At 44.1% G+C, this 26,247-nt stretch overlaps 1 protein-coding gene across 1 annotated transcript in view; it reads left to right on the top strand.

Moving 5' to 3' along the window:
* LOC141133256 (hepatic lectin-like) overlaps positions 1 to 24,455 on the top strand; it is a 35,429-nt gene extending 10,974 nt beyond the window's left edge. Inside the window, exons 4-7 of the mRNA XM_073622520.1 lie at positions 431 to 478; positions 15,795 to 15,940; positions 18,773 to 18,885; positions 23,634 to 24,455. Of these exons, the coding sequence (XP_073478621.1) occupies positions 431 to 478; positions 15,795 to 15,940; positions 18,773 to 18,885; positions 23,634 to 23,772 (446 nt within the window). The 3' untranslated portion in view covers positions 23,773 to 24,455. The remainder of the gene's footprint in view (positions 1 to 430; positions 479 to 15,794; positions 15,941 to 18,772; positions 18,886 to 23,633) is intronic.
* The last annotated feature ends 1,792 nt before the right edge of the window (positions 24,456 to 26,247 follow it).

Here is a 26,247-nt window from a genome sequence, read left to right as displayed (position 1 = left end):
GCAGAACCATCTGATGAACATCACATTATGTGGTTGTGGTCAGGTTAAATACTGTAAGTTGAGTGACTGGCCTTTTCTAATTTCCCCTGACCAAGACTGCTGAGGTAAAAAAATCAATTGATCAGAATTGATTCTTCTGGCTAGTTCCAATGTTTAATCCCTAGACAAGGTCCCACACTCCTCTCCAAAGGGCGAGATATGTAAGCTTACATGATGTGAACCTACATGTTTGTAGAAGGATAGTATGTTAGAATGATCATTTGGAGACAACACACCTGACCACCGTTGAACGTTCATGGACAACATAATATAGCAAGAGATAGATCATTCGCCATGAATTCCACCATGAAACAAATGTCTTCATTCATATTCTGTATATAATATTCAAACTGTCAATATGTTGTGAAAATGATGGTTTACTTTCTTACAGTTGGTAACCTGTCACTAAAGATGAAGCAAATAGAACGGGACGTAAAAAGTAAGATATTCTAAATATACAATACTCTGTAATAAATGAGAACAGTTCTTTGTGTTGTGAATAGAATATAGAAGGGTTAGCCCTGCCGGTCAAATTTTTAAATGTTTTTTGTGTCTCCGTTTGTGAGATCACACCAGGCAAGAAGTGAAGGGTCATTTTTCCAACATGAACAAAGCAGTAGGATAAGTTAGAACTTCTGTTAGAACGGGACGTAAAAAGTAAGATATTCTAAATATACAATACTCTGTAATAAATGAGAACGGTTCTTTGTGTTTTGAATAGAATAGAGAAGGGTTAGCCCTGCCGGTCAAATTTAAAAAAAAAAATTGTGTCTCTATTGGAGAGATCTCACCGGGCAAGAAGTGAACAGTCATTTTTCCAACATGAACATAGCAGTAGGATAAGTTAGAACTTCTGTTAGTTATTTATTGCTGTTTTCTGCAATACTGAGGAAATTCCTATTTTCTTTCTATTTGTCGAGGAACCAGTTGGAAAATTATCAGCTGAACAGCACCTGAATCCATTCAGAAGCAAGCACTGTCTGGGCATTCTAACAGGTGGCAGTGCCTGCTGTTAGAATACAATAGCCCACTGTTATCATTGATGGGGCAATTTTCACTACATCTGAGCACCATAAACCGAAAACACTATTTAATTCATTTTTAACATTCAAAGCAAACTTCCTCATCCATGCATGTCTCCATGCTTTATTTTGGTGAGAAATCTCTTTGAAAAACACCCCCGAACAATTCTGGCTGTGGCAATGTTGAGTAAGAGAAAATGATTCATGTAGCATTTACTTCCTGCCATTAGCTCAAGTATGCATGCAGGAGAGTGTGCTTAGCTGAGAAAACCCCTTCTTCTCTCCTCCCCTCCTGAAGACTCCTGGGATGTATGACATCATCTGCCTAGGCAGGAAACCAGGAAGAACTGAAAAAATGTAAAAAAAAAGTTTAAAATAAGTAATTAAGATATACATTTCTATCTATTTACTAATGCTAGCAGCATGAGTATTAAAAATAATCAATGTTGATAGGGAGCGTGAAGTTCCACTTTCAAAGCTGGGTATACACTTTGAATTTTTTTTTGTTCAAGCTTTGGGCTGAATGAAAATCACAGATTACCGCATCCACACAAGCGATGTGGATACAGGGATCCCCCCACCTGCGCAATTGTATTCTGACAGCCGTGACTCCCCCTCCCAGGGCTTTTTTTCAGCGGGAACACGGGGGAACGCAGCTCCAGCACTGAATGTATGTAATAGCATGGGGTGTGGATTGTGCTGGAGGGTCTATTGATGTTGGCTGCTGGGGGATCTATTGTCACTGGCGGGGATCTGATTTTGTGTGAGGGTCTATTGTTGCTGATAGGGAATCTATTGTTGCTGGGGGGTCTTATGTTGCTGGAAGTAATCTACTGTTAAGCGAGAGGTCTATTTTTACTGCTGCTGGAGGATCTATTGATGCTGGCTGCTGGGAGATCTGTTTTTGCTGCTGGGGGGGTCTAATGTTGCTTGGGTGGATATTTTGCTACTGGGTGTGATATTTTGTTGTGGGTAGTTCACTGTTGCTGCGGGGAATCTATTGTTGTTGGGGTGGAGTCCATTGTTGCTGGGGGAGTCTATTGTTGTGTGGGGATCTATTGCTGGGATTCTATTGTTGCTAGCTGCAGGGGATCTATTTTACTGCTTTTCATTTTATCATCAAGTTCCATACAAATGATTTAGCACCACAAAATGATACTTGCTTCTGTATTTTCTAAATGGGGCAGTACTGGTAGGTGGGTAGGGGGTGGAATCAAGGGACGGTTGTCAGAGGTGGGTAGGGGGCAGAGACAAGGGGTGACTCAAACGGGGGGAGTTCCTGCACCTATTCACAGAGAGGGGTACACACAGATCAGGATTCTGCTGAACCGGCCAAATTTCAATATGTGATCAGTCCTGCATTGCTGATAAAACATTTCTGACACTATCTATACAGTATATTCATACAAATATCCTGACATCATCAATAAACATAAGTGTAAAGGAAAAGGAATAAGATTATAAGTAGAACAACAGGAAAGATACTATCACTATTCCTCTTCCCTGATAGAACATCCTCCAAAAACTCCCAAACAGTTTCCCATCTGTAAAATTGTCCAGGCAGAGGTAATACAAATTAAAGTAGAACTATAGGCAAAACTTTTATTTTTTTTCATTTTGGATAGAGTAAGGGAGGGTTATAACTCCTGTTAGATTTTTTTTCGCCATCTCTGTCCCATTGCGGAAATTTCCCTTTACCTCCTGTCCCATAGCCAAACAGGAAGTGAGAGGAAATCCCTGCAAATTAAGGGAATTTCTTAGGGGCCCCCAGGTCCCCATTGGAAGATTTCCCCTATTACTTTTCTGGGGACAACCCAAAATTTGGCATTTTCTTTTGCTTACAATGATAATGGTAAAACAGAACAAATAGAGAAGAATCTCCGCAGGGGCACAGACAGCAATAAAAACTGACAAACATTCTAATTCTTCTCCACTCTATCCAAAACTGAAATAAATGTTTTGCCTTTAGTTATACTTTAAGGCCCCTTTCACACGATCGGCCCAATCGTTTCCGCCTGTCTGTTTTTCAGGCGGATCCGAGCAGGCCACCCATTGACTTCCATGGACAGGTGGATGTCAGCGGATATATGTCTGCTGTCACCCGCCTGCCAATCCGATCCGTCCAGCGGATCGGATTGGATGGGATCGGATTAAAATGGACCGCCTGTTCGTTTTCATCTGATCTCCCCATAGAAGACAGCGGGGCTCTGACAGGTCTGTTCCTGCACAGTGAGCGGAGACAGACCCGTCATCCGCCTGCTTAGCAGGGATTAACAGAGTGATCTCCTGCTGAGCTAGCAGAGTCCATCAAATGGATCTGCCCCATGTGAAAGGGGCCTAAGACTCCATGGGGTCTATTTATAAATGTTTATGTAGCAGACACCTACTTTTAGGCAGGTGACCTTTCTTGCTAGCTTTCTATGACAGGTACATTTAGACAGGCTGATGCTATTACAGCAGGCCTGTTTTGTTGATTTCCATATTTGATTGACAGGTAGTTTATGTGTTGGTCTCGGCCAATCATTCATTTGCTTGGTAATCCCGGGACTCTCATATAAAAAGGGGGTCACATGGTGTCCGGGAGGTCGGGTCAGCTGGAGTTCGAGTCCTGCTCCTGCTCTGAGGAGCAGGAGAGCCAGTCTGTTTCCCGGAGGGGGAAGTTGGAGGTTTTTTCCCCTCCGGGGAGCCAACGGAGCTTCACCTCAGCGAGAAGGGTGGAGATCCGATCCTCATGGAGGAACAGTCAACATCTTACAGCGTGTAGTCATGGATGTCGTATGCCGCCCCTGCGGGGAGGGAAGCGGCCGCAAAGAGGTAGAGAAACTGAGAATCATTGCAACAAAACGGAAGGAAACTGGGCGATTGATCGTTTATGAGTGGCACATGGACTATTGATCACGTGAGTGAAAGCCCAAGGGAAGGGTACTACCAGAGACTGAGGGTTGTTGGTGCACAAGTCAGTGGGATGGGCGGTAATGGGCTATGACTTTGAGTTCAGCATTGCCCTGGGATTCCAATCAGTCAAGCGGGAGGAGTTATTCAGAGTAGCTCTCCTTTAGCTTAATTTGGAAGTACCATGTCGGTGGGAAGTAGTGGTAAAGAGGTAGCAGTGAAGCTGCAAGTACACATATAGAGATATGGATCGTTCTTTTAAAGTCATCCAGATGAAGGAATTATTCAGAGTGACTTCTTATCAACTCATTCCCTATCAAATCTACTTCCATCGTCCCTGATTGAAGAGATAGTTTAAAATGACTTTCCTGACTATCCGCAATTGTTCATAGATTTTTCTGTAAGGATCATTGAAAGATGACAATGTAACAAAAGAGCATCTCAAAGAAAGTCCTTCTCCCATCCCAGTTTATGTTAATGAATAAAGCATTAAGAAAAAGCATTAAGGACTGTGACTTTTAAATCTATGGGCTGTGAGGGTTGAGTAGTGAACGTGGATTACAGATATAGCCAATATTTAGCCGCTCCTTCGGGGTTAAGCGCTACATGTGGGGGCATCGTCCGGGATATCTGTTTCACGTTTGCCGCTAACCATCTCCCATAGCAACGAAAACCTGCATTTCAGTGATTGTTGCCAAGTTGGCCTCAGTATAACGGTGCCTGCCGTCAGGGGTCGCTGGGGAGGACTTTGAAAATATACAGCTACAGTTCCTCGCGCGCTGAACCAACAAGTGGGGGGTAAAGCCACACCCCAGAGGAAAAAGTTTTTGTGTTCAGCGTGCCACACGCCAGAGCAAGATGGCGGAAGATGTTGAGGACACGCTTGCCATGCAGCGGCTATCTGATGTGCAGGACCGGGTTCTGGTTGACACTGGTGTTCGATTGGAGCTAACCGGAGGACTGGCGTTGGGAGTGATTGAAGGAGTGGAGAAACTATGTATGCTATGTCCTGGATGTCGGAGGCCTACAGTTGGAGTCACCGCTTGGGCTCAGTGCGGACATTGCGGTATCCAGTTAACAAGATTGGGACCCCTCCAACAGCAGGTCAAATATTATTTCGTTAAAGGAAAAACGTGACTTTGTCTGTCGCAAGCATGGGTGATTCAGAAGGCCGGAGAGGGTTGTGTATCACCTACAGCAGCAGTAGAGGAGCTCCCGCCTGATTCAGCTGAATCGGAGCCACCAGGAGATCAGGTAGGATCTACTGACAAAGCCTGTGACTTGGCTGGGGATCCGGGGACTGTTGAAGTTGTTGCCCAGTCTTCGGAGGGAACCCCTGAGGAGCCAGTTAGCAGTGAGCCCTTTGATTTGCTTGTCCGGAAGGAGCCTAAATTACAGGAGGGGGATCCCTTGGGTGAGCTGGACAGGGTAAGCGAAGATCGGGTTGTAGATTGGGGATCACCACAGATCTTGCAGAAATACGGACCGATGAGCAATCTATTTGAATGGTCATTCCCTGAAGAGTTTGATTCAAGTGAGGAGGAATGTTTTATTGAAAGTTCAACTTCAGTGGAGGCTTCCACAGGAGTGTCCGGTTCAGTTAAAGTTTCAGCACCTCCATTTAATGTGACAAACACCATTGTTTCTGGCAGGCCAGCTACGTTTCAGAAATGGGTCAGTAAAGCTACTGACGCATGTGTTTTGCCTGGCAGAGGAAAGGCTAAAGACTTGCCTAGACTCTCTAGATTCCAGAGAGAGGTCCAGTGAAAGGTGGCTCAAGAATGGGGTTTTGATTATCCATATGTCCCGGAACAAGTTATGGACATTGTGGAAAGTTCCCGGGAATCATGGGAGGATGAACTTGTGTGGGACTACCTTCATGTTCCTAAGCCAAAAAGGACACCTGACAGTGAGGTTTGGGTTTGGTTCAAAGATATTCATCAGGAGTGGAAGCTTGGAAGAGCGATCCACAAGGACAGAGTATTGGTGGTAAAAGCTGGACAAAATACCCGCAGTTACTCTATCTCGGTGAGGAGATAGTCGAAAGAGGTTGCCTGACCCGAGATATTATTTGTGAACAGGATTGTATTCACAGGTGTATGTCTTCTACCCAGATTGACTGCAGGATGGAAGATGGGTTAGGGTAGGTTTTCCCCAATTAAACTGTTAAGCAGGAGAATCACATTCATGGTGCCTAACAAGGACAAAGTTAAGGACATTAGGGTGTGCTGTCTCTGCTTAAATCCCTTTGTAGCACAAGTACTTCTTCAAGGACTCTCATTTAAGAGCTAAACAGAAAGTTTGTTTTTTGCCAACGGGCAGACGGATTTGTTTGCCGAGCATGTCTATTGGGATGCGCTTTGCAGGAGTACTGCTGGACTCCTTTTGAGGGAGCGACTATCCCAATGGGAACTCAATGCCATAAAGAAATGTGTATTTGTTCAATTACCCGGTAGAGCATTATAACCCCCTCTGCATGGTAATGTTTGTGTAGTAGTTAGAAATATTGTGTGTTTTCCTTTAGGTATATTGGAGATGTGACGGCTGTCCATTCTGCAGAAGAAGGCCTGTGGCAATCAGAGTATTCCTCCCACGGGAGCAGTGCTTTGGTTCCACTTGTATTGAATGTTAAATGTAGGGATCTACAGTCAGGCCATGTAAATACTTTTGTTTTTTTTTATAATATCTTTATTTATCCAAACATTTTAACAAAATTTTATAATATACATTCTACAAATAAATTTAATGTCTATTATCAATGATTAAATGTTCTCTTTCATTTATACATATTCATAGTCGTGGGTTCCACATCCAAATTAAACCCCTGTGGCTCGGCCTATTAATAATATCAAACTGACCATCCAACTAAAGGCCACAACTTCATTTCTTAAATATTCTAATTCGATGTGGAACTCTTAACCACCCATTGATAAAACACCCTAGAACAATCATTCCACCCACACAAAAGAAAGGAAGAGAAAGAGAAAGGAAAAAAAAAAAGGAAAAACCCCCCAAAACGCAACCTATACTTCTCCAGTTTCTCCCCTATTTCTCCTATTGACGGGTAGCTCTATACTCTCCCCAAACCTGCCAGGAAGCTAGGACCTGTTTTTTAATCCCAGTTTCCAGAATCATCCTCTTTTCTAGTGATCGCATATCGCCCAGCTCACACTCCCATTCCCCTATAGAAGGTTCCAAATTACTTTTCCATTTTCTGGCTATAATTGTGCGCGCTGCTGTTACAAAATGTTTAAGGATACCTTTTTTATGCTTTTTATTGACCCTGGGAACATTGAAAGTACTGTAATATATATATCGGCTGTATATTACTTCCTGTTATTAGCCTATATATTTCGAAAATTTTCTTCCAAAAAATCTGAACCACCGGGCAAAAATACCATATATGCGACATTGTACACTTCGCCTTCTGACATCTCCAACAGGTGTCCTCATTGTTTGACTCTATCTTATGTAGATCTACGGGGCATCTATACCATCTTGATGTCTATAAGATATGGATAGTTTGTGTGTTAGTTTAATTGCGCTTTCCCATTTTTCTTTGGGGATGGTTACCCCCAATTGTGCCTCCCATTTTTTAACATATGTTAACTCATGTATCTTATTATTTGAGATTAGATATCTATATATCCTAGAGAGTATGTGTGATGGCTTTTGCTTTTGTAGAAGCAACTTTTCCAGATCTGTAAGTGGTCTATCTAATACTGCCTCTTTCACCAACAAGAAGATATATCTCTGAAGCTGCCTATATTGCATCCAATTAGTTTTATAATCTATATCCAAAGCCTCAATTGGAAGAAGCCTATTCCCTTCCATAGTCTCAACTATCCTAGTGTCTTCACTTCTTTGCCACTTAAGATAATTCCCAACATCCCTTGCTGGTGGGAATTCAGGATTATCGAATAAAGGGGTCATTGGTCCACTATATGTCGACCCTATTCCCAGTTTCAATATTCCATCCCACACTTTCAATGTTGAAGCAACCAGAAGGGGTAGCTCTCTTTCTAAAGTTCTATTACTTTTTATTATCCAAGGTAATGATTTCAGTTTAATTGCCACAATCTCTTCCTCTAACTTTACTCACTGCTTACTATCAGCCCCATGAAACCAATCCACAATCCTGGTAATAAACACGGACCTAAGGTAGGTTGATAAGTCTGGGAGGGCCAACCCGCCGTCTTGTTTTAATTTGATGAATGTTTCTCTACTGATTCTAGCAGTTTTGCCCACCCAGATAAGGCTCCCAATGGATTTCCGTAGTTGGTTCAAAATTTTTGTTGCAGGGAATATTGGGATAGTCTGAAATACATAAAGTATCTTAGGTAGAATATCCATTTTTATAATACTTATCCTTCCCAACCAAGAAAATATTCCTCTATTATACTGTTGTAATAATTTTATAATTTTTTTCACTAGTGGGAGGTAATTATATTCCTGGATCTTATGAATATCCCGAGGGATGTATATTCCAAGATATTTCAGCGCATTAGTTTGCCATTTAAACGAAAAGTTCTTTTTAAGTAAATCCACAGTATTACTTGGTAAGGTGATATTAAGTACTTCTGATTTATCAAAGTTCACTTTGAAATTGCTCACCTCCCCAAACCGCTTAAATTCCCTAATTAAATTTGGTAGGGTAACCAACGGGTTAGTGATATATAGTAATAGATCATCAGCATAGACTGACATTTTATATACATTATCCCCTACTTCTATGCCTGAGACATCTCTATTATTCCAAATAGCTGTTGCTAGATGTTCCATAACTAATACGTATAATAAAGGGGACAATGGACATCCCTGTCGGGTACCATTCGCTATAGTAATTGTATTGGATACCTCCCCATTTGTTCGTATTTTCGCAGTTGGATTATGATACAAGGCCATTATTTTTTCTAAAAGCACTGGCCCCACCCCCCACTGTTTTAAAGTTTCCTGTAGAAAACAGCACCCCACCCTATCAAACGCCTTCTCGGCATCTATTCCCAAAAAGCAGGATGGGATGGTATGTCTCTGAACGTATTCCACCAATGTCAGGGTTTTTAAGGTATTATCTCTTGCCTCTCGTCCTTTTATGAATCCCACCTGATCCAGGTGTATATATCTTGGTATAATCGGGGTAATTCTATTTGCAATTATTTTAGAATATATTCTCAGATCAACATTTGTTAATGAATTAGGTCGATAATTACCGCATATAGTGTGGTCCCTTTCGGGTTTGGGTATTAGTGAGATGTAAGCCTGCATACCCTGTGAAACAAAGGGCTGCCCGGCAGAAACAGAGTTATATGTCCACTTCAAGATGGGGACTAATAGATCTTTAAAGGTTTTATAAAATCGCGGGGTAAAACCATCAGGTCCCGGGCTTTTGCCTGGCACCAATGTATCTATTATATTCTGTATTTTCAGCTCAGAGAACTCCTGTTCTATTGTTCTACTTCTATTACAGATAGAATTGGTAGGGCCGTATCCTTTATATATTGATATACTCTCTGCTGGAATTTTTCTGGGTCCTGCTCTGCTAGTTGATTTGGGATATTGTATAATCTAGTATAAAAGGTATGAAAAGCCTTTAGGATCCCCATTGGGTCATATACTGCGTCGCCAGTTTCTGATTTAATCTTTATAATAGATGATGTATTCACCCGTTGATGTAAAGCTCTAGCTAACAATTTACCAGGTTTATTACCCTGTTGAAAATACAGAGACCGGTTTCTATCTCTAGCCCGCAATGATTGTTCATTTAATAAGGTTCGCAGCTCTGCTCTTTTTTCAATTAGTTCCTCACATTTTCCCAGTACTGGTGTTCCCTTATGCATTAACTCTAGTCTCGAGATTTCCTTTAGAAGTACATCTGTTCTGCTCTCTTTAGCTTTTTTTAATCTAGATCCGTGTTTTATGAATAAACACCGCACTACACATTTCAAGGCCTCCCATTGAATAGGTACTGAAGTGTGTCCGCTACATGATCTTTTACAAAATTTGTTATAGCTTCTTTAATCTCTATCACACAGGGCTCATCGAACAGAAGGTTATCATTTAACTTCCAAAAAGATCTATTCCTATTCTTATTGGATTCTGCTACCACCAAAAATATAGGCATATGATCCGACCAGATCGCACTGCCTATATTCGAGGAAGAGGCTGCAGCCGTTGCTTGCTGATTAGTCAGAAAATAATCTAGTCTATGATGAGTATCATGAATTTTTGAATTAATTGTATATTCCCGTTCCATTGGGTGAAAAGCCCGCCATATATCGACCAACTGATACTTTCCCAAAATATCCTTAAATTTCTTTTTATCACTACCTTTCTGCACTCTCATGGATGTGGTAGTGTCCATATCCTGATCAAAAACAAAAATAAAGTCACCCCCTATTATTGTTATCCCTTCTGCCCTCTCCATAAGATCTGTTAACAGGTGTATTGCTGTTTTAATTTGTTCATAGTTAGGAAGATAGATATTAATAAGAGTGTATTTCTTACCAAGTATAAAACTTGTTATACTTGGTAAGAAATACACTCTTATTAATATCTATCTTCCTAACTATGAACAAATTAAAACAGCAATACACCTGTTAACAGATCTTATGGTTTTACTAAAAGTGTTCTCCCATCTTTATTTCTCCATGTTTCTACTACCTGGTGAGGAATTGCTTTATGTATTGCTATTGAGACTCCCCTAGACTTTGAATAAGAAAAAGAATCATGGTACCAAGTTGTATAAAATCTATTTTGTAAAATAGGTATATGGTCTGTTCGACAATGTGTCCCCTGAAATAAGGCAATATCTACCTTTTGTTTGTGCAGAGAGTATAAGATTTGTGATCTTTTTATTGCAGAGTTTAAACCTCTAACATTATATGAGCAAAGTTTCAATGTCCCCGACATAAGGAGGAGAGAAAACAAGGGAGAAAGAAAGAGAAGAGGAAAAAAAAAAATAAAAAAAAAAATTTCAAGAAAAATATAGCCCCCCTCAACAATCACACAAACCACTCACACTAGTCCTCTCACTACCTATTCGATTCTTATAGAATCAAACTTACAAAGTAAGTTCCCTACTCAGGGAGATAAAAGGACGTTTCCTACCCAGGCATAATATCGTAACATTTTTTTGTTCTCAGCAGTCCCAAAAAAAAAAAAATAATTATTATGCTTCCCTCCACCCTGTAGTTTATTCTAGTTATAAGTAATATATAACCATCAATAATGCAACCATGATGTCCCAGCATTCTTAGTCAATTAACCCAATTCCCCAAAATATAATACATTCTTCATTTAGTGTTATCAAAAGCTATAAACGATGCATAATGTGATATCTCATCTATTATTATTTGTGGTAAGTAAATTACAATCTCCGCATAAAGTGTAATATCTGCAACTTTTGGTGCTTATAAACCTAATATATTGTGCAAGCCTTGGAGGAAAAAAAAAAAAAAAAGGAAAAGACCCCCCCGCTGGGAACCTAGTTCCTTCTCCCTTTCAATCTCAAGCTACCCCACCTCCCCATCTGCCATCCCCCTTCTATCTCTACTCGGCTATCCATCTATCCCCTGTTTTACCCTCCTGGGTTACCAAAATGTATTTGAGACCATGCATGTAACTCCACTAAAGGGAGTTGGAGCTTTTTTAGAAAATTAGGGAGGTCCCCCAAGTCCCGAAATGAAATATTATGTCCATTATGATTGACCTTAATTTGAAAGGGGAATCCCCATCTATATGATACCTCCTTTTGTCGCAGAATATTCAGTATGGGTTTTACTGCCCTCCTTTTCATCAATGTGTATCTAGATAAGTCCTGTAGGAGTATAAGCTGGGATCCCTCATATACTATGGTACGTTGTATCCGGGCGGCTGCCATAATGCTATCTTTAACAAGGAAAAAATGGATTCTACATATAACATCTCTTGGTCTTGTCGTTTCTCTGTCTCTGGGGCCCATAACCCTGTGTGCTCTGTCAATTTCAGGATCTTCTGTCTTAGACCTTTTCAATAAGTCATTAAATATACTTTGTAGAGCCACTTTCAGGCCATCTGTTCCCACCGATTCCGGAAGGCCTCTCATTCTTATATTGTTACGCCTTCTTCTATTTTCCAAATCATCTGACACACTGATTAAATATTTTAACCGTCGATCGACTTCTTGATTTTTCTCCTCCAATAGTAGTATTTTTTGGTCGATAATCCCCAGTCTGGAGTCTGTGACTGTGATCTTTTTTTGTACGTCAGTTAAAGAAGATCTCAATGTCTGCATTTCCTCTTTATACGAAGCCTCCAGTCTGTATACATATTTGTCCATATCCTCCCTAGTTGGTAAAGACTTTATATAAGCCTGCATATCCCACATAGGATTCATTCCCAATCTCTCTTGATCCATTACAAGTTGTGGCATATGGGCCACAGCCCCAATATTGAGACTAGGCTCTATATCACTTGTAGGGGACACAGGATTTGTATTAACAGTCATAGAACCTTCTAGATCAGTGTTTCTCAACTCCAGTCCTCAAGGCGCACCAACAGGTCATGTTTTCAGGCTTCCCATTATTTTGCACAGGTGGTTTGATCAGTTTCACTGCCTTAGTAATTCCCAAAGCTGTTTCAGATGAGGGAAATCCTGAAAACATGACCTGTTGGGGCGCCTTGAGGACTGGAGTTGAGAAACACTGTTCTAGATGTTCCTGAGACTGGGGATGTTGAAAAAAGTCTTTAATGTCTGTTTTAAGAGTTACTGGAGGTTTCGGGAGGACTTTAGTTGCACCTCCATTAGATCCTCTTTTAGCTTTCTGGGATTGCGCACCTTTTGGAGGCATATTATAATCCAGTCCCACTAGGATGAGGACTATTACAATAAACACACTTCCAAAGTGTTCCTGCACAGCTGCACCTTTTAGAGAATAGCTTAAGCACACCCAGTTGATACTTTGTTAGTTTAGCTTGTATCAAACCACGACACGGACGTTAGAATATCAAATTGCCTTTAAAAGTAAATTTAGAAATAAATGAATCCTTTCTCTCCTTTAAATATTATAGAAAGTAAATATTTCTCCAGTCCCCTTCCAGACTTATATATTGCACGGATATTCACAGCCTCCCTCAGCAGTCAAAATGGGTGCTTTATAGTCTTTCCATCTGTAGGAATCGACCGATCACTCAGTAGAGATACACAATAATAAACGCACAGTCCCAGTGTAATATACCACCACTCTTCTTATTTATCAGCAATCCTTATCCCCATACTAAGCATTACTCACTGGCTGGATCATCCCTCGATCCCACAATAGACAGAGGGGTAGGGAAGCTTGGATCTGTTTGTCTCCGTTGATGGATCCTTGAGCGGTTGTAATCAATATGATTTTATCAAGAAAAGATGCGTTCCTTCCACCCACTCGATCCCGCTCTCACACTGCACGGTATGAATCGTTGATGTACATCGCTTCTTTCTCCGTTCAGCGGGGATGGCCAGCCGGTACCGCCAACCATTCACTCCTTTCTGTCCTCCACTCACAGGGGATATTTGTCAAGCCCAGTAGCTAGTTCAGATCACCTCCAGACACAGTGATTAACTGCACACTGCTAGGTAAGAGGTCCGGGAGGGGCCCATAATCAGGGAGTGATAACAGCTGATTGCCTGGGTAGCAGAGGCGTAACTACCACCATAGCGACCCATGCGGGCGCTATGGGGCCCGCAGCCGAGTGGGGCCCAGTGAGGATAAGAGTACCGCCGGCACAGTCTCCCAGCCAGGGGAAGAGAGAGGAAAGGAAGAGGCGAGCTGTCCGCATCAGCAGAGAGCTGAATTGCCTGATGTAAGAGCTTTCATTAGAACTTCCAGTGTTCCCGGGGCTCACGTCACATAGCTCCACCTTTTGGCCCGGTGCCTTTGATAGACAGAAGGCCGATCCAATGCGGGACATGTGACATCATCAAAGGCGTTGGGCCATGAGGTGGGGCTATGTGACGATGAGCCCCGGGAAGACAGGAAATTCAAATGAAAGCTATTACAGCGGGCAATCCCACTCTCTGCTGATCCGGGTGGCTTGCCTCTTCCTCTGCATAGGTGGGGCTGTATGGGGCACAGGCAGACCAGGCTGTATTGGGCACAGGTCATGCTGTATGGGGCACAGGTCACGCTGTATTGGGCACAGGTCACGCTGTATGGGGCACAGGTCACGCTGTATGTGGCACAGGTCACGCTGTATGTGGCACAGGTCACGCTGCATTGACACTAGGGCAGCTGTGGGGGGGGCTGTTTGCAGAGGGGCCCCATAGAACATTTTGCTATGGGGCCCTGCTATTTCTAGTTACGCCCCTGCTGGGTAGTTAGGAGCGGCCTCACCGCACGTCCATCTCGATCAACCCCCAACCTCAACTCATGTAAATACTTTTGTGCTGATATTGTATACAGTGACAGGTGATGTTAACCCTGTTTAACGTTTATCTCCTTTTCCCCGTTCCCATTGATGTAATGAGATGCTCTTTCTTTCTTAAAGTTTTAGGGAGTTACTCTGAAATTTACCCCTTACTGGGGACAGTTGTGATTCAAGTGGGGGGTGTATGTAGCGGGCATCTACTTTTAGGCAGGTGACCTTTCTTGCTAGCTTTCTATGACAGGTAAATTTAGACAGGCTGATGCTATTACAGCAGGCCTGTTTTGTTGATTTCCATATTTGAGTGACAGGTAGTTTATGTGTTGGTCTCGGCCAATCATTAATTTGCTTGGTAATCCCGGGACTCTCATATAAAAAGGGGGTCACATGGTCGGGTCAGTTGGAGTTCGAGTCCTGCTCCTGCTCTGAGGAGCGGGAGAGCCAGCCTGGTTTCTGGAGGGGGAAGTTGGAGGTTTTTTCCCCTCCGGGGAGCCAACGAAGCTTCACCTCAGCGAGAAGGGTGGAGATCCGATCCTCATGGAGGAACAGCCGACATCTTACAGCGTGTAGTCGTGGATGTCGAAGGCCACCCCTGCGGGGAGGGAAGCGAGCCACATAGAGGTAGAGAAACTGAGAATCATTGCGGATGAAGTTGCAACAAAACGGAAGGAAACTGGGCGATTGATCGTTTATGAGTTGCACATGGACTATTGATCACGTGAGTAAAAGCCCAAGGGAAGGGTACTACCAGAGACTGAGGGTTGTTGGTGCACAAGTCAGTGAGATGGGCGGTAATGGCCTATGACTTTAAGTACAGCATTGCCCTGGGATTCCAATCAGTCAAGCGGGAGGCGTTATTCAGATTGGCTCTCCTTTAGCTTAATTTGGAAGTACCATGTCGGTGGGAAGTAGTGGTAAAGTGGTAGCGGCGAAGCTGCAAGTACACATATAGAGATATGGATCGTTCTTTTAAAGTCATCCAGATGAAGGAGTTATTCAGAGTGACTTCTTATCAACTCATTCTCTATCAAATCTACTTCCATCGTCCCTGATTGAAGAGATCATTTAAAATGATTTTCCTGACTATCCGCAATTGTTCATAGATTTTTCTGTAAGGATCATTGAAAGATGACAATGTAACAAAAGAGCATCTCAAAGAAAGTCCTTCTCCCATCCCAGTTTATGTTAATGAATAAAGCATTAAGAAAAAGCATTAAGGACTGTGACTTTTAAATCTATGGGCTGTGAGGGTTGTGTAGTGAACGTGGATTACAGATATAGCCAATATTCAGCCGCTCCTTTGGGGGTAAGCGCTACATTTATACACAAGATTGACACAACTTTCATCCAAGATTCAAACCTTTTATTGGATTCTATTGCAAACATGTAAGTGAAAGTTGTGTAAATGTTATCTGAAGAAAAGTTAAATAGACCCAATTTTTTGTGTTTTTTTTGCAGAGGCCACCACCTGTGAGACCGGTTGGCAAACTTTCCAAGGCAGCTGCTACTTTTTTACAAGCGCCAGATCCAACTGGAATAAGGCCAGGACTACCTGTGTAATGAAACAAGCGGACTTAGCTGTAATTACTAGTGTGGAAGAACAGGTGAGCTCTTCATTATAAAAAATGCACTTTATGGCCTCTTTTACACTTATGTTTGGGGGGCTGCAAAAATGTGCTACTGCCCCGAACCACTCCCCCTTATGTTGCAAAGGCAGTGGAGGGGGAAGTACACATGCGTTGGTTGTGGTGCTTTACATGTGGTGCTGCAAGAATTATCCCCACTGTTGCATTTAACATGACCAATTCGAATTAAGGGGTTAAAACTGGTGGTAAGGAGATAATAAAATGCCTCCTCATCACAGGACGGACACAGGAGGGAATCTCCATACTGAAAACAGACAGCATTAAAATTTTGACAGAGGTGCTAACATTTAACCCATAAGCTTAAATGTGTAAAGTTTCACTTTTTAGGTACATCTGCTGTTCATAAATAAACACAATCAGGCCCCTTTCAGACGGGGCGGTCTCTGTCAGGAGGATCCGCCTGTTCAGTGGTAGATCTCTCCGCTGATCTCCGCTGAGCAGGTGGATGACAGGTCAGTGTCTGCTTCGCTATGCAGAGTGGGCATGGACACAGCCAGCTGTTCTCTATGGAGCAGTTGGATGGTCGCTGGATGGATGCCGAACGTATCCCCTTGTCTGCTGACATCTGCTGCTCCATAGAGAACAATGAGTGGCCTGATTGGGTCTGCCTGAAAAACTAACAGGCGGTCCTGATCGGTCTGCTGGTGTAAAAGGGGCCTTTGGGGAATTTATAAACAGTGTCTCCTTGGAATCCTGACAAGCTTCCACAGAACAAATGTAATTGGATGGGCAGAAACTGATGCAGATTCACAGACACTAATTCGCCATCAGGTTCGCTCCCCCCTGTGATTGACAGCAGGCAGTTGGCAGTTCCTGAGCCAATAGGTTGCCTGCTTTTGACTATAGAACCTGCCCACTGCTTGCTGTCAATCATAGAAAGAGAGTGGACCTGATGGGGAACTAGTGTCTCAGCTTCCCCATCAGACTCAACCCACTGCAATGATACTGGTTGCTAGGAGGCTGTCTGCCGGGATGCTGACAGTGCCCTTAAAGGGTAAGGTGACCTTACACTGGACCCCCTCCTTATCCCACCAGGTCCCGCAGTACCAGATTGCTGCAATCCCCTGCTGTCAGACACCAAAAAGCCGCTTCACCGGTCTGGAGATTTGAAACTCCCGTGGCTTAAAGTGGTTGTAAACCCGAAAAAGACCCTGTAAGACAAAGGCATAATGAGCTAGTATGCATCGCATACTAGCTCATTATGAAATACTTACCTAAGATTGAAGGTGTTGCAGCTGCCCTGCATACCGCTGTGACCGGCGACGTGTCTCCCGTAGTTATTTCCAGGTTCACAGGCTCCAGGGCGCTGTGATTGGCTGGAGCCACGATAATGTCACTCCCGCGCTTGTGCGCTGGAGCCGATGGTCCCGGCACGGCTGCTGAAGAAATGGCACGAGCAGGCCGTTTCTTCAGTGCGCATGCACTGATGACATGAAGCAGCTTTTTGGTGTATGACAATGGGGGATCATGGCCAGGGCCGTTGCTAGGTCTACAAAATATCTGGGGCTAGAGCCCATATCAGCAAAGTAAAGAAAGTCATACGCTTGGGCGGGCATATGCATATATATATAATATACATGCGTATGTGTGTGCGTGTGTGTATGTATGTGTGTATATATATATATATATATATATATATATATATATATATATATATATCAAATATTGTTACATATCTAAATGAGGATCCCCACTTACATCAGAGCCCCCCTCATTACATCAGGGTCCCCAGAGAGCCCCCCCCTTACATCAGGGGGGCTGCGGTTCCCGACAATTACATTGCCCGGCAGATTGGAACAGAAGTGGATGTTGGGGCAATGGTTAAATTGTCGGAACTGCTGAATATAGATAAGAACTTGTGCCTGATAACATTAACTAGTCATGTTCCTCCCCCTGCCACCAGCTGAGGAGATGGAGCCCGGAGCCAACACTAGGTAATAGACTCGGGGCTATAGGCCCCAGATTCTGGGCTATAGCCCCAGTAGCCACCCCCTAGCGACGCCACTGATACTAGCACATTATGCTTTTGTCTTGCAGGGTTTTTTTTCAGCGGGTTACTACCGCTTTAATGCATTCTATGCATTAAGGTAAAAAGCCTTCTGTGCTGCAGCTCCCCCTAGACCTCCCCTTTTTCTTACCTGAGCCCGATCCAATCCAGCAATGTGCACAAGCACAGCGGCTCCAGCAGCTTTCTCTCTCCTCATTGGACGATTGATAGTAGCAGGAGCCATTGGCTCCCGCTGCTGTCAATCAAATCCTGTGACATGGGAGGGGGGGTGGGGCTGAGTCCCACTGTCTGTGTCAATGGACGTAGCAGCGGGACCAGAGGGTGAGCCCACACGGGTGCCCCCCCAGGGAAAGAGGCTTTCCGTGGGGGCACCTGATGAAGAGGAGGGGCTTGGAGCGCCGGCAGGGAACCCCAAAAGAAGAGGATCAGGGCTCCTCTGTGCAAAACCATTGCACAGAGCAGGTAAGTATAGGCATGTTTGCTATTAAAGTTACCTCTTGTTTGTAGGAACTGGATGGAATTATATTTTAATTTGGTTAATGGCGCCATTTTGTAAATATATTTATATTAAAAATGACCTGAATGGGCAGCAGGGAGTTTTGCATCTGATGAAGGCCTATTTAAAGGGCAGAGCACCAGAAAAATGTCTGTGGGGGTTTATTGAATCCACCTGAATGTTGTGAAAGGAGGATAGAACACGCTGAACCCCAACTTGTTTAACTTGAATATATCACACGTGAACAATTTTATTCTAGTAATATTCTTCATATCTTTTTCTTTAGAACTTTATCAGTCGTCAAACAGGGGACCAACCTTACTGGATTGGTCTGAGTGACATAGAAGAAGAAGGGAAGTGGACGTGGGTGGACGGGACAGACTATGCATCCTCATACAAGTAAGATGTCTAGATGTATTGTCTTCTGTTGGCAGACCACAATATGCTCCCTCAGACACAGGGTAGCAATGAGGTCATCACAGATCTAGAAGACGGAGAAACAGGTGACAGTTTGCAACTACAGTAAATAACACAAGTAAGTTAGATTTACCAGAACCTAAGGACAAACTCCAGCTACAAAAACAAGGTTATTACAATAAGGTACAGATCCTAAAGCAGAACTAAACACATCAATGCAAATGTTTCCCAAAACAGATACATTCCAGGCATGCTGGGAATGCCAACTGTCATATTTGCTTGTGCTCTTAACTGAACTGTTAAGCCATCAAATGGCTGGTGTTATAACTGATTACGTGTGCAGCACCATGCAGATCAAACAGAGATGTTAAAGTGATTGTAAATAACAAATATGTTATACTCACCTGCTCTATGCAGTTGGTTTTGCACAGAGTAGCCCCCACTCCTGTCGAGTGCCCCCACAACAAGAAGCTTGCTATGGAGGCACCCGAGCCGAGTCATAGCTCCATGTGTCCATTCAGACACGGAGCCCTGACCCGGCCCCACCCCCTCTTTTCCCTGATTGGCTAACTGACTTTGATTGAGCCAATGGTGCCACTGCTGTGTCTCAGTCAATCAGGAGGAGAGTCCCGGATGGCTAAGACACTCGTGGACATTGCTGGAGAGAGATGGGGCTCAGGTAAGTAATTTGGGGGTGCTGGGGAGGCTGCTACACACAGAAGGTTTTTTTTTATCTTAATGCATAGAATGCATTAAAGGATATGTAAAGGTTTGTTTTAAAAAACAAAACAAAAAAAAATGTCATACTTACCCCCTCTGTGCAGTTGGTTTTGCACAGAGTGGCCCAAATCCTCCTCTTCTGGGGTCCCTCAGCTCTCCCTCGGGGCACACGTGCGGGCGCGCTCCCATGTCCTGCTGCTGCATCCATTTACACAGACAGCAGGGCTCGGCCCCATGCCCTGGCTCCCTCGCTATTGGATTTGATTTGGGAGCCAATGGCTGCGCTTCTATCAATCTATCCAATCAGGACCCGAGACACTGGCTGGAGGTGGTGTGCTCATCCCCATTGCTGGAAAGACCCAGTTCAGGTAAGTAAAAGGGGGGCTGTTGCATCACAGGAGGTTTTCCACCTTAATGCATAGAATGCATTAAGGTGAAAAACCTAAAGGGTTTACAACCACCTTAAGATAAAAAAAACCTTCTGCCTTTACAACTCCTTTAAGATGACTTCTTTGGCTGTAAGGCCTGATTCACACTGATGTGATTTCAGATGTGACTTGGCTCGTACTGAATCATATGACAATGGAAATAACATTGCTTCCAATGGTGCCTGTTCACATTAATGCAGCGCGCCTGCTATTAGCCTTTGGGAAAGGATCCTGTACTACTTTGGTGCCATTTACAGTGCAAATTGGTTCAACAGAATATGCAAACCAAAGTCAAATCAAAGTCGCACTACATCATCACACTGCAAATCGAGTCAAAATTGAATCACAGTTTTGTGAACTGAGCCTAAGGTCCCTTTCACACTTGTGCAACTTGTCCTGTGACTTGGGACTGCAAAGTCGCATGAATAATTGTACCCCATGATTTCCAATGAGTACCATCCATATCTGTGTGTCTTCAAGCCCCAGTGACTTCAAAATAGTCCCTGCACTACTTTGGTCTGACTTTGATGCGACTTGAGGTCCAGAGATTGCCCTGCCTTACCTGCTTTCCCTGACTGCACGTCCCTGAAATATAGGTGCTGCCAAAAACTGATGACTTGAATAAGGCGTGATGGTGAAGAGTGGGAGATTTTTTTTTTTGGGAAGATAAATCCAATAAAAAGACACTGTCAATTTTTTTTCAGTTATGTGTGTGTTCGCTAAGTGTAAACACATTTTTACAAAAAGTTTTTTAAAAAAATCAACATTTGTAAGTAAGTTTATGATTTTGTGTTGGGCTGCATTCATAGCCGGTTTGGGCCGCAGGTTGGACACCTCTGCGGTAACCACTTGCCGCCCGCCCCATAGCACATTTACTGCTACAAGGCGGCCGCTCTTCACAGAATCAGGTATATACAGTACAGGCTCTAATAGGCGTCAAAAAAGGTAAACAGCGAGCGCCATGCTTGACGCTCGCAGTTCACTCAGCTGTGTTAGAAAAGCGAATGAATATTCACTTTCCTAACACTTAACTGCCTCTCCTCCAATCAGGTGCTCGGGTCTGTTACCCATCACCTGATTGGCTGAAACGACAGGCACCGCTATTGGACGCCTATCAGGAGGAGAGCACATGTAATGGGGACGGCAGGAGACGCATGTAGGACCCCTCTCGTCGCCGTCATCCACTGCCCCACCAAGACAGGGTAAGTGTCGGGCAGATGTCGAGCGGGCGGGGGTCACACTGGCAGCATTCAAGGGCAAATTGGCAGCATTTAATGGGCACACTGGCAGCATTTGATGGGCATACTGACAGCATTTGATGGGCACACTGGCAGCATTTGATAGGTACACTGGCAGTGTTTGATAAGCACAATGGCAGCGTTTGATGGGCACAATGGCAGCGTTTGATGGGCACATTGGCAGCATTTGGCACAGTGGCAGAATTTGATGGCACAGTGGCAGCATTTGATGGCACAGTGACAGCGTTTGATGGGCACACTGGCAGCGTTTGATGGTCACATTGGCAGTGTTTGATGGGCACAATGGCAGCGTTTTATGGGCACAATGGCAGCGTTTGATGGGCACATTGGCAGCATTTGGCACAGTGGCAGAATTTTATGGCTCAGTGGCAGCGTTTGATGGCACAGTGGCAGCGTTTGATGGGCACAGTGGCAGCGTTTGATGGGCACAGTGGCTGCAATTGATGGCACAGTGGCTGCAATTGATGGGCACATTGGCAGCGTTTGATGGGCACAGTGGCAGCATTTGATGGGCACATTGGCTGCATTTGATGGGCACAATGGCTGCATTTGATGGCACAGTGGCAGCGTTTTATGGGCAAAGTGGCAGTGTTTGATAGCATAGTGGCAGCGTTTGATGGGCACAGTGGCAGCGTTTGATGGCATAGTGGCTGCAATTGATGGCACAGTGGCAGCGTTTGATGGCACAGTGGCAGCGTTTGAGGGGCACAGTGGCAGCGTTTGATGGCACAGTGGCTGCAATTGATGGCACAGTGGCAGCATTTGAGGGGCACAGTGGCAGCGTTTGATGGCACAGTGGCTGCAATTGATGGACACAGTGGCAGCAGTTGATGGCACAGTGGCAGCATTTGATGGCACAGTGGCTGCATGGCACAGTGGCTGCGTTTGATGGGCACAGTGGCTGCGTTTGATGGGCACAGTGGCAGCAGTTGATGGCACAGTGGCAGCATTTGATGGCACAGTGGCTGCGTTTGATTGCACAGTGGCAGCGTTTAATGGGTACAGTGGCTGCGTTTGATGGGAACAGTGGTTGCGTTTGATGGGCACAGTGGAAGAATTTGATGGGCACAGTGGCAGCATTCGATGGCACAGTTGCTGCGTTTGATGGCACAGTTGCTGCATTTGATGGCACAGTGGCTGCAATTGATGTTTTTTTTTTTTAATTTGCGCCCTCAAAAAAATTTTGAGCACCAGCCGCCACTGTTTATATATGTGTGTGTGTTTTTTAAACAGCAGCATGGTCGTGGTAAAGCCTTGCAGCTACTGTGTTAGAAAAGCGAATGAATATTCCCTTTCCTAACACTGAACTGCCTCTCCTCCAATCAGGTGCTCGGGTCTGTTACCCATCACCTGATTGGCTGAAAGGAGGAGAGGACGGGTAATGGGGACGGCAGGAGACGCATGAAGGACCCCGCTCGTCGCCGTCACCCACTGCCCCACCAAGACAGGGTAAATGCTGGGCAGATGTCGAGCGGGCGGGGGTCACACTGGAGGCATTCAAGGGCACATTGGCAGCATTTAATGGGCACACTGGCAGCATTTGATGGGCACACTGGCAGGATTTGATGGGCACACTGGCAGGGTTTGATGGGCACACTGGCAGCGTTTGATGGGCACATTGGCAGCGTTTGATTAGCACAATGGCAGCGTTTGATGGGCACATTGGCAGCGTTTGGCACAGTGGCTGCATTTGATGGGCACAGTGGCAGAATTTGATGGCACAGTGGCAGCGTTTTATGGCACAGTGGCAGCATTTGATGGTCACAGTGGCAGTGTTTGATGGGCACAGTGGCAGCGTTTGATGGGCACAGTGGCAGCGTTTGATGGCACAGTGTCAGCGTTTGATGGGCACAGTGGCTGCAATTTGATGGCCACAGTGGTAGCGTTTGATGGGCACAGTAGTAGCAGTTGATGGCACAGTGGCAGCAGTTGATGGCACAGTGGCAGCGTTTGATGGCACAGTGGCTGCGTTTGATGGCACAGTGGTTGCGTTTGAGGGGCACTGTGGCTGCGTTTGATGGGCACAGTGGCAGTATTTGATGGGCACAGTGGCAGCGTTTGATGGCACAGTTGCTGTGTTTGATGTTTGATGGCACAGTGGCTGCAATTGATGGTTTTTTTTTTTAAATGTGCGCCCCCCAAAAAATTTTGAGCACCAGCCGCCACTGTTTATATATATTTGTGTTTTTTTTAAACAACAGTATGGTCATGGTAAAGCCTTGCAGCTACTTTATAAATGTTCCCCTGAAAGTAAGAATATGGCGTATTATAAAATGAAATACTGACCCGTCCAATCAATAATTTCATGTTTATTCTCTTATAGGGCCTGGATGCCCAATGAGCCCAATAATAATGATAACAATGAAGACTGTGCTCACTTGTGGTTGAAAGGGAAATGGAATGATAAGAAATGCTCCCACGCTGAGTATACGGCTCTCTGTGAGAAGAAACTTGGTGTTTAATCTGTGGTCAACTTTACATCGAGTCTGCAGGCACACATTGAGGCAATCATATCCAGAAGATTTTGCAAAATGTATTAGCTTTATTTTTTGCAGGTTGCATTTATGAGCATATCTGTCCTACGATCCAGATCAAGTGAGCTGCAATCTGTGACATTCTCCTTGTTATAATATTCAGGAGCCCCCACAGATCTGGCTAAGCCATGAAATGCTTTTGGTGAACAAAGGTAATCTGTCGCTCAAGAACAAAAGTGATAAGCACAAGGTGCAGCAGTCCAAGAGAAGATTCGCCATAGTCCATAGCAACCTTTCTCAACCTTTTTAACCCAGAGGAACCCTTGATATAACTTTCCAGTCTCAGGGAACCCCCTGCTAAAAAACACTATTTCTACAACCCATGATACATTAGTGTGGTGGTCGGTGGGAAGAATGCTCCTTACATTTGTGGTCATTGGGAAGAATTACCCCCTTAAACATAGCTAAAAAGATCAATGGTGTCAGGGTCAACTTATCTGAGAGGCAGAAATTGCTCATTGCTCAAGGAACCCCTAGCAACCTCTGGAGGAACCCTACAGTTCCATGGAACCCTGGTTGAGAAGCCCTGGTCCATAGTTTCACCTGTAAATAAAATGTACTACACTGTCTAGGAAATTCCTGCTACAATAAAGATATACATGATAATTGTATCATTGTCTACATCTGTATCATTTTCTAATTTAAAGAATAAGTAAACCCAACATTTTATCTTCCTGATATGTGCCTGCTGTACCATTTACTTGTATGAAAATGTATCCTGTTTGTATTGCTTCCTTTGAATGAAATCCCTGGTGTTCCTGACACTCCCACTGCTTTCTTATCAAAAACTGAACACACCAGGCATGAGAGCACACCGTGGTCAGTTCTCTAGCCGTGCTGAGAACTCAGCCTGCTCTCCTCCAATAATCAGAATTGTCCTGACACCGACACGCAACCCCCCCCCCCCATTCACTGTAAAGACTAGTGTGCTGCTGTTTATCCTCCTCCACCTCTCTGAGATCCTTATGCAGCTCAGAACAGAGATTATGTGATCACTTTTAAGAAAGGTGGGGAAAGGGTATTTATAGTGTATACACAAATGTTTTGCCTTTCATTTCTATATTAAAGTGGTTGTAAAGGCACAACGTTTTTCAGTCTGAAGAGAAAGCAAGATTACTCCGCTCCAGGTGAGGCTAATCCTCCCTCTTATGAACCAGGTGCAGGTCCAACCTGCGATCTGGGCAAGGATACTTGCCCACAACGCTTTTACCTTCATGCATTCTATGCATGAAGGTAAAAAAACCTTCTGTGTGCAGCTCCCCCCTCAACCCCCCTAATACTTTCCTGATCCAGCAATGTCCACAAGAGCCTTGCCTCTCTGGGGACTCGCACTCCTGATTGGCTTTTGGCAAGTGAGCCAATCAGGAGATGGAGGGGGTGAGATAGAGCCACGGCTCCATGTGTGAATGGACACACAGAGCCAAGGTTTGGAAGTGTGCCTGCTTGGGTGCCCCCACAGCAAACTGTTTGCTGTGGGGGAACCCAGCAGGAGGGAGGAGCCAGGAACGAAGGACATAAGAAGAGGATCCGGGCTGCTCTGTGCAAAACCACTACATAGAGTGGGTAAGTATAACATGTTTGTTTTTTTAACCACTTCAGCTCCGGAAGATTTGGCTGCTCAATGACCAGGCCATTTTTTGCGATACTGCACTGTGTCGCTTTAACTGACAATTGCGCGGCCGTGCGACACTGCACCCAAACAAAATTGACATCCTTTTTTTTCCACAAATAGAGCTTTCTTTTGGTGGTATTTGATCGCCTCTGCGGTTTTTATTTTTTGCGCTATAAACAAAAAAAGAGAGACAATTTTAAAAACAACACAATATTTTGTACTTCTTGCTATAATAAACATCCCCATTTTATTAAAAAAAAGCTAATTTTTTCTCAGTTTAGGCCGATATGTATTCTTCTACATATTTTTGGTTAAAAAAATTGCAATAAGCGTATATTGATTGGTTTGCACAAAAGTTATAGCATCTACAAAATAGGGGATAGATTTATAGCATTTTTATTAATATTTTTTTTTTTCACTAGTAATGGCGGCGATCTGCGATTTTTATTGGGACTGCGACATTATGGACCATTGGCATTTATACAGCGATCAGTGCTATAAAAATGCACTGATTACTGTAAAAATGTCACTGGCAGAGAAGGGGTTAACACTAGGGGCCGATCAAGGGGTTAACTGTGTTACCTGTGTGTGTGTTTCTAACTGAAGGGGGAGGGGACTGACCTAGAGGAAATGACAGATCGTGGTTCCTAGCTATTAGGAACACACAATCTGTCTTTCCTTACAGAACAGGGATGTGTGTGTTTACACACACACGTCCCTGTTCTGCCTCTCGTGCTCGCGATCGCTCGGGCCGGCGGTCAACGCGACCGTCGGCCACGAGCATCGGCATC

The sequence above is a fragment of the Aquarana catesbeiana genome, linkage group LG03 (genome assembly GCF_042186555.1).
Source record: "Aquarana catesbeiana isolate 2022-GZ linkage group LG03, ASM4218655v1, whole genome shotgun sequence".
Classification (NCBI taxonomy): Eukaryota; Metazoa; Chordata; class Amphibia; order Anura; family Ranidae; genus Aquarana; species Aquarana catesbeiana.
The sequence above is the reverse complement of the archived record's forward strand: the minus strand, read 5'-3'. Positions and strand labels throughout refer to the sequence as shown.